Below are 8,516 nucleotides of genomic sequence, written 5' to 3'. Positions count from 1 at the left end.
ACCAGCAGGATGCTAAAGCAGCGTTGCTGGTCTCACCACAGGTGGGGGCTGGGGAACTCAGCATCTTTTCACAGCTCTGCCTGGCAGAAGACACCACCACAGACACTACCAGCCATCTCCTGCACCACAGGCTGCAGACCAACATCTCCTGTGACAGGGCTTTGGTCATGTGGGGGGAATGGAACATTTGACTCTCCACATTACCCCAAGAGATGAATCAGCAACAAGCTGTCAAGCCTTTCTTCTTTTCCATGTTGAAATAATGAAAATCCATTAAAAATTCACATACAACTTATCTCACCTTGCAGAAAAGCTCCTCCTCTTTCTTTTCTTATCTCATCCTCTCTTTTGCATTGAACCTCAGTCACTTAGTCATGCCTAAAATTACACCTTTGTAACCATGATGTAATGTACCCACATGTCAGAGCACGAGGAGGATAACAGCAATATTTTAATCTACCTCCCTTCCCTTTTCCTCCCTTCTCTAACCACTAGGCAATGCTCTTTCCCAGCTTGGCAAAAATTTGCCAGTCTGTAAAGCTCCTTGGGCTGGAAGAAGTGACCCCACAAGACATTGTGACAGAAACTTAGAGAGCCCAGGGCTGGCTTCAGGTGAAGGAAAGTTGTAAAAAGAACAGATAACAGTAATCAACCTCCAAAAAAGCAACCAAAGCACAAATAAAACTTATCAGATCAAACAAAGTTGCTGTCTGAACTCACAGGATTTGAGTAGCTTTAGACATATCAATTCTTCCATTCTTACTCATCTTCTCTCTAGTCCCTGGGAGGGCTACAAAAACAGTCACATATAACACCTCTCACCAGTGACAGTTCCAGCCAACTACCTAAGGTGTGAGGTTTCTGAGCCAAGATGTGTGTCTGACAAAGCCTGCAAAGAGTCAGTCCACGTTGTGGCTCCCTGTCCTGTCTCTGACACCCTGATTCCCATGCTGGAGATCAGCAACTGCTCCTTCTGCTTTTGCTTTACCTTTGCTGTGCACCAGCCACCTTCCTCCCCATGGACTGGGATGCTGTCTACAGCTGTCCAGGGGATATTTCTCCCTCTCTAACTGAGGTTAGGTTTCCTTTGCTTCCACTGCACTGTTGCTGTCAAAGCAACAACGACCCTATCCATACAGTCCTTTCTATAATGTAGTCCCTTCTGCCCCCTGTACATACTGAGCCTACACAAGGTTTTCAAGACGCTGGCATCCTGCTCTCCCCTTTCCTCCACCAAGGCAGGCAAATAGAGTGCAGTATCTGATACACATCAACCACAAAGAGAAGCATATCTCTATCAAGCAGCTCACTGTGCTTGGCCACATAGCAGCACAAGTATTTGCCGTGCAGAGCCCTGATTTGGCCAACAGCACATCCAAATGCACAGGCATCTCCTGGGAAGGGTTCAGCTGCCCAGAAGAGCTTTCTGTGTGCTTGCAGCGTGGCTGCTGGCTCTGTGCTGGCCAAGTCCTTCAGCCAGCTTCAAGTAGGACAGCACAACTGTGTCTAGGAAGAAAGGACATGAAGCTCAGAAGACATCAGGCAGCTGGAACAGACAAGAAACCTCTTATCAGGAGGTGATCTGGGCTTGTCACTTCTTGTCAGCCATGTTCTCTGCAGAGAAGGATATCTCTGGAGCCCTGATACACAGCTCTGAAACCCTAAGACACCTCCTCATGTGACTTGGGCTGCTCCATCAGGAAAGAGGATGTCAGCTCAGACCACCGCAATGCAGAAACATGACTTGCAGGACAGAGAAACCCCAAACATCACTGCTGATGGACCTGGGATATCCTTTCTAGTACAGTCACCCTTCCCTTGCTGGGGAGGCAACAAAATACCTTGAACACTTCCAGGGGTCAGGCAACCACAATGTCTCTGAACACCCTGTGACAGTGCCTCACCACCCTCACAGTCAAAAGTTCCTTCCTAACAGCTAATCTAACCCTGCCCACTTTCAGTTTGAAGCCATTCTCTCTTGTCCTATTACTCCATGCCCTTGTTGTAAGTCCCTCTCCAGCTCTCTGGGAGCTGCTTTAGGTACTGGAAGGGAAGGTCTCCCCGATGCCTGCTCTTCTCCAGGCTGGACAGCCCCAGCTCTCTCAGCCTGAGAGAGACTAATGTCAGCATTAAATATTCAGCAAGTATTTAATGGTAGCAATAAGCAAATATTTCACTAAACGAACAGCTCATTAGCTAGATAAACAGACGACTTTAATAAAGCAGTTGTGGCACAAGCAGCCTCTGAATTGACTTGATGCGATCTGAAATTGTATAATCCTATCATGACCTTCCTTGGAATCTTTAGTCAGAGCCCACAAGCTAAGCAGTGGATTTGCTCTGGGCAGTTTAGAGGGATATTTGAAGCAGGGATCACAAAGCAGAAACACATGTCTGTGCCGCTGACTCCAGTCGCAGCCACTCTCTGTCTCAGGAACAAGCATAGCAGCATCCAGCTTTATCCTGCAAGGATAAGCCAGCTCTGTCCACCTCAGGAGATCCCAGCACTATTTATAACAAGACTGTCTGCCCCGGAGTGCAGAGTGAAACCTGCAGGTCTGCATTGCCTTTAGCATTTCAGCTAAAAAGACAAACAGATCCTTGTCCCCTCCCAACATGCAGCAATAGCAACTGCTGCCTCCTGCTCCAGAGCCAGCTGCAGTCACAGTCTGCACAAGTTACTGTGTGCTGACTTAGAGAAGCCTTCTGGAGCTTTCCAACTCTTCCACTACAGTACTAGCAGAGGGCATAACCTCAGCACGAGTTTCCTCTGGGTACTGAATGCCCTGCCTCTCTCCAGGCTGCTCATCACTAAAGAAGGGTGCGATGTGCTTGCCTAGTTTTGCTACAGAAACAGCTGCAAGCTTGCAGGCACACGTACATACAGATTCCCACTCTCCAGATGGATCTTCCATCACTAGCAGAGCAATACAGCACAAACAGCAAGCAGAAGATAGCAACTTCCAGCCTTTCCTGGCAGGGTTTGGATCCAGTACCTCCATCCTTGTGATATGGTTTTCGCCTCTGATCCTAGAAGTTGTGGAGGTGGTGAGAAAAGTCAGTCAAGCCAAAAGGTCCCTAAACTTCATCCTTTTGAGGTATTTTCCATCCTGAGAAATGCAGTGGAAATATCTGAGCGCTGCAACATCTGTGTGAGCAGAGAGCTGCAGTGTTTGCTTCACACTGGCCCCATCAGTAGCCAGACCCCTGATAAATTTCGAAGAAATAGGCTTCCCTGAAGCAAGCAACAGCAAACCACAGGCCACATACCACCGAGACAAGAGCAGCACAATGGAAAAGGAAATAAATGCTGCAGGCTGCTGAAGAGCCACGTTCACTAAGACCAACATCAGAGCTGCAAGAGACAGGACCATAGGCAAACATGATGGTGATGCACTACAGCCTTTGCGTCCCACCTGGTAGCAACATGATAGCAGCCTCAGGGTTAGAACTCCATGAACCAGACACCAGAGTGAGCAAATAGGGGTTTGTTTTATACCACTTCCTTTCCTTACCCTTCAGACTGCCCTGTGAGGAGTGCTTCTGGAGCCAAAGGTCACATACACAGTGCCTTTGGGGACAGCAGCACTTCTGCTCAGCAACAAGTGTCTGGCTCCACTCAAGCTCAAGCTTGTGCTTTGAGATCAGTCCTTTCCTGATGGACAAGCTGGGCTTGGGCTGCCTGGTCCATGCTGCCCATGTCACGCCTCCCCAGTCCCCAAATCCTGATGTTTTCATGCCAGAGCCCCAAAGCTCCATGGAAGGGATCCTGTGCACTACCAAGTAGGCAGTGAAGTGGGATGAGACTCCCAGATTTCTGCCATGCTGCTGGAGAAGGAACAATGTGCTGGCCCCTGATCACAGAGGCCTTCAAGGCTTTGGTCATTGCAGAAGCCTGTTGTGCCAAATGAGGAGAGGACAGTACCACTTACTAGAAAAATATACCTTTATTTACCATCTGTGTTTTGCTCAGAAGAGAACATCTCATGACAAGGCAGCCAGCCAAAGCCATGCCCTTGATGGTGATCAGCATGTTACCATCTGCATCATGATGGGGGTGGCAGACCAGTTCTCCATGGAGGACCCTTATGTGTAGAAAAGGCAGGAGGCAGTTTGGAGATGCTGCTTTCATCTCATGCTCCACTGCCCTGCACTGCTATGTTGTTGAGGTCCCACCAACAGAGCACGTGGCCTCCCCACCATCCCTACCACCAGAGTGGTCATGATTTCACTCCAGGGTTGGGACCTCTCTCTTGGCACTGCTGCTTCTGGCGTGTTCCTTGAAAGACAGTTGGGATAAGTTAAATAAAGGGCTTGGGGAGCATTTTCTGGGATAGGAATGGTTGATAACTTAACACAAAATACACATATCACCTGTAACAGCCCAGCTAGCAGAAAGGTGCCTGTCATGCAGCAGTCACAGTGCTGAGTGCCCAGGCAGGGTGGTCACCCACAGCTCAGGGTGAGCAATTGCTCGCCACTATTCATTCCCACACCACTGCCTGCAGTGTGGCCTGGCATAATCAAGGCACCTGCAGTCCTGGCTCAAGGGATCTCCTCAACAGCTGCCAGTTGTCACTGCCAGCTCAAGCTCACCAGGCCATGACTCCATGTGGGGCTGCAGGCCCAGCATCTTCTCAGCTGACAAGTAGTGAGGTTCAATGGGGTGTTCAGCACACTACATTTGGAGTTTGTTGCGGGGTTTTGGTAAAGAGAATATGTGCAATTCTCTTCAGGCTGATGCAGTTACAGCTCTGGTACTTCCCAGATGTTTGCTTTCAAGCCTTTTCCAGTTGCTTGAGCCCTGTCATGCTGAAGGCCAAATGATGGTTTCTCGATGGGTTTTGCGGTGCGAGACCTTTGCTTGGCCACTGCTGCTCAAGCAGCACTCACCCCTCACATGTCCTAGTGTGTGTGCAGGGGCTGCTGACCACATTCCAACAGCCCTATTTCAAAACTTAAACAAGCCAAAAAAAGTCTTGGATTCCTCAAAATTAACCAGAGCGATTTTGGAGACATTGACATGCAAACTATCCATCTTCCTGAGCTTGAATAGAGCCCCCAGGTAGCTTTTCCGGGCCCACGTTGTCTGACCCGTGCAGTAGTTGATGCCTTTGTCCTCCATCAGCACATGGCTGCCTGGTGAGGAAGGGTTTCTCTTGTAGACAACATGGGTTAACACCTGGCTGGTGCAGACACTGCCCCGGAAGAGCACGTTGGAGTACACAAAGTACAGACCAGTCTCGTTGATGACAAGCCCCCGGTCACGGTACTGAATGCCATTGGTGTACGCATGGCCAGAGATGGGTTCCCACTCCAGAGGGAGGTCCCGCTGGGCTGGGCTCCCTGGAAGTCAAAAGAAGAGAAAAAGGGTGGTAAAGTACATCAGTTGTGTGTTTTCTCCTCAAGTCATGTCACAGCAAGTCAGCCGTTCTCCAAGCCCTTGTCTGCAGCATGGAAAGTCCGTCCCGACCTCACACCTCACCAACGCCAACTCCTTGTGACAGCTTCTGCCTCACACACCCCCGAGGCAAACTGAAAACCAAGCCAAAAAACAGAGCCTCCCCGAGAAGCTTAAAGGAGGGGAGATTTTAGCTGTGGAATAACTTCCCACTGTCAGAGCACACATATTACCCAAGGAAAGTAGGAAAGCCTGTGTGAGGTGGACTCCTCACAACCACGACCATGCCACCCTCTCACCACAGCCACATCTGCCCTAGCCCCTGCTCCTGCATCCTGCTGGTCCCTCAGCATGTACCTGTTAAGTGTGCTGCCTTTCTTGCTTCCTTCTTCATCAACTGTTCCTTCTCTCCTGCACAAGAACAGAGAAGGTGTTAGCCATGCACTCCATGAGAGCCCGGAGAGCAGGAGGGAGCCAGCCACAAAGCTGAAAACTTGAGATCTTGCAAACCATCCCACTGGCCAGGCAGACCTTTCCTCAGGGAGAAAGAGCACAGCTGGGAAAACTCTGCTTTTCCTGGAGGGCTCAGTTAGTTCTCCATGGAGAGCTGTCCAGTGACAGTGACTTGGTATTTGGATCCCATCCCACTCCATCTTTCCCTTCTTCTCAACATCTACTTTGTGTCCTCTAATTTTAGAAATAGCCTCTACTTTTCTCAAGCCAATTAAATTTTCCTTTACACTATTTCCCTGGGTTTATTTATTTATCCATTCCCCTCAATAAAATCAGGGTTACTATTTATGTTCAGCTTTGCTAAAGGAGACTGTGATCAGACCACTGAACATCCAGTTAAAATGACAGCTCCCCTTTCCCTAAAGGGAGAAATTTACTGCTATGGAAGTTGATGGGAGTTAGGACTGCTCTTTCCAGAGGATTTTGCTATTTCCAAATTTGTTTTCATTCAGTATCAGAACAAATGTCAAAACAATGTAACTTTCCTACTAACCAAAGTGCTTAAGGGGAGACAAAAAATTTCTTTTCAGATCTAGCAAAAATTGTCAAGGGAGCTGAAAATTTCTTTCCAACTTGGTCATCTTGAAAAAGGGATATCCTCACATGGAATGTGAAAGGAAAATAACAGTTTGGAAGTTCAAAATATGATTTTGAAATTGTTCCACTCAAATTGAAACTTTGTTGTTTTCCTAAATGAAATCTAGAAAAATTGGCAGGTTCTTGTGGGAAGTTTCAATTTCACTGAAATTACAGTTCTAAGAGAAAAAAACCCCCATATATAATCAGACTTTTCTCAACAAGCTTTGGCTGCAGTACCAAAAGAATTTAGGAAAATCTAAGTTGTGCTCTCAAGGGTGGGAGTGAATCCTCCACCCCGAACAAAACAGACCTCTCTGCATCCCCCCAAAATCTTCAAAGAGAAAGGAAAGAAAGAAGTATCATGTGCAGTGCTTGTCTCCCTTCTCGTCCTTCCATTCATGTTGTTGCTCTGTGTTGGGACAGCCAGAATCTCCCTTTCACAGCAGAGTACCCCCAGAACCATTGCCCCACTGGGTATGGGAGGCCCTAAGGTCTGCCACACTATCCCAGAACCTGTGGCTGACACCTCTAAGCAGTCTGGCATCCAGGGCACAGGATCCCGACCCCACAGCCCTGAGATAAAGCTCTTTGTTTAGCCAAACAAGTGAAATCAGCACACAACAGCATTGAGCTGCAGCTCTGCCTCTGCCCCTGATGAGGAGGGAGAAGAGCTCGATGGGAGCACTCAATACCTGCTAACACAGAGGAGTTCCTCCTCCAAGTACATCAACTCACCTATGAGTTTCTCCAAAGCTGGAGGGATGTGTTCAGTACTGGTAGACTGTCAAAGAAAAGAATGACAAGCTGTCAGAGTGAGAGTACAAGCAGCCAAGGACTGTCTTTGACAATGGGTAATTCCGGGTGCTGCAAAGTGCTAAGAAATATACAGGGAGAGACCTCAGAGCATTCAGCAACATGAAGACGTCCAGACTCATCAGTCACCAACCAAGCAGTTCCCCCCAGTAATAAGCAACCCCACTTACACAGACACTGAAATGCCACCCACCTGCCCCCTGGGGGGCTTTGCACCACCTGAGCATCTCAGACAATTTCAAGGTTTCCTTTTTCCACTGTTTCCCCAGTGCCCAGCCATGCAGACCTCACCTCTCTGAGTTCAGCCAGCTCCTTCTCCAGGTGGAAAATCTGGAACATACACAGCCCCACGCCAGCGAGGGCCAGCAGGATCAGCAGGGAGAACACCAGGAAGCCAGCACCCCTCCTTTCCCTGTTGTTCCTTGGCTTTTTCCTCCGGTCAGGAACTGGTGGTGGAAAAGGAGCAACAGGGGGTGCCGGGGTGAAGGAAGTACTTGCATCAGCGCAGCCATCTACCCAAAAGATCTGGGGATACATGTAGTTCAAGTTCTGTTGCATGGCTGGGAGCGGGACAGGCTGGACATGCTTGGTGTGGTCTTCCATATGGCAGCCAAAAAATGCAGGGTTTGTCCCAGACTGAGCCCTGGGGGAAGACCCAGCTCTGCCTTTATACGCCTGCATCCCTGCAGCAGTGAACACCCAGCTCAGATGCTGAGACTATCTGAAAGCCTCAAGCATCAACAGCAAACCCCAAAGAGCTTCCGCCCTGGGCTGCAGGCTCAGGGCACCCACCTGCTCCTCCCACACCAAGGCAGAATGCACACTCAGCGGGACCTTCCTGCTCGGGGAGAGAGTGAGCTCCACACTCAGGGGCTTGTGGGGCTGTGCTGCCAGTCAGGGGCTGAGTAATCAGCCCAGCACGTGCCCACCACCAGTCACCCCTTCCAACAGCACACTCAGGCTGCTTGTCCACTGTGGTGTCCTGGAACACAAGCAGAGCAAAAGGAATGACAAAACCTCTTGCATGCTGCTCCAGATTGGAGAGCCAGAGCTGAGGACTTCTACCCTCAGCAGAAGGATTAAGAGCCAACCCCAAGTGCAGCTGTGGGTGCTGGGGAATCACTTCATTTCACACAGGACAAATTCATGGCCACTGTCTGTTGTGCAGCCCATCTTTTGTTGTGCAGTCTGCTCCGCAGATTGTGGATCC

The 8,516-nt window shown here is 49.3% G+C and overlaps 1 protein-coding gene across 1 annotated transcript; it reads right to left on the bottom strand.

The window, feature by feature from the left end:
* Positions 1–4,951: 4,951 nt before the first annotated feature.
* On the bottom strand, positions 4,952–7,987 carry FASLG (Fas ligand (TNF superfamily, member 6)). Its single transcript, XM_009076504.1, has 4 exons — positions 7,598–7,987; positions 7,229–7,274; positions 5,759–5,812; positions 4,952–5,346 (listed from the first exon to the last, which is right to left on the bottom strand). Exons 1-4 carry the CDS (start codon positions 7,985–7,987, stop codon positions 4,952–4,954), a joined length of 885 nt encoding a protein of 294 aa, XP_009074752.1.
* Between the last annotated feature and the right edge of the window lie 529 nt (positions 7,988–8,516).

This window comes from Acanthisitta chloris, unplaced genomic scaffold (assembly GCF_000695815.1).
Source record: "Acanthisitta chloris isolate BGI_N310 unplaced genomic scaffold, ASM69581v1 scaffold4096, whole genome shotgun sequence".
Lineage (NCBI taxonomy): Eukaryota > Metazoa > Chordata > Aves > Passeriformes > Acanthisittidae > Acanthisitta > Acanthisitta chloris.
This window is presented reverse-complemented; position numbering and strand designations above follow the sequence as displayed.

What these genes read in the sequence shown, in the direction of transcription:
- FASLG (XM_009076504.1), bottom strand. Translation starts at nt 7,987, where the DNA reads ATGCAGGCGTATAAAGGCAGAGCTGGGTCTTCCCCCAGGGCTCAGTCT. An exon ending in AGCTGGCTGAACTCAGAGAG is followed by an intron (nt 7,275 to 7,597) that starts GTGAGGTCTGCA and finishes TTTCTTTGACAG; the next exon opens with TCTACCAGTACTGAACACAT. An exon ending in AAAGGCAGCACACTTAACAG is followed by an intron (nt 5,347 to 5,758) that starts GTACATGCTGAG and finishes TTTGACTTCCAG; the next exon opens with GGAGCCCAGCCCAGCGGGAC.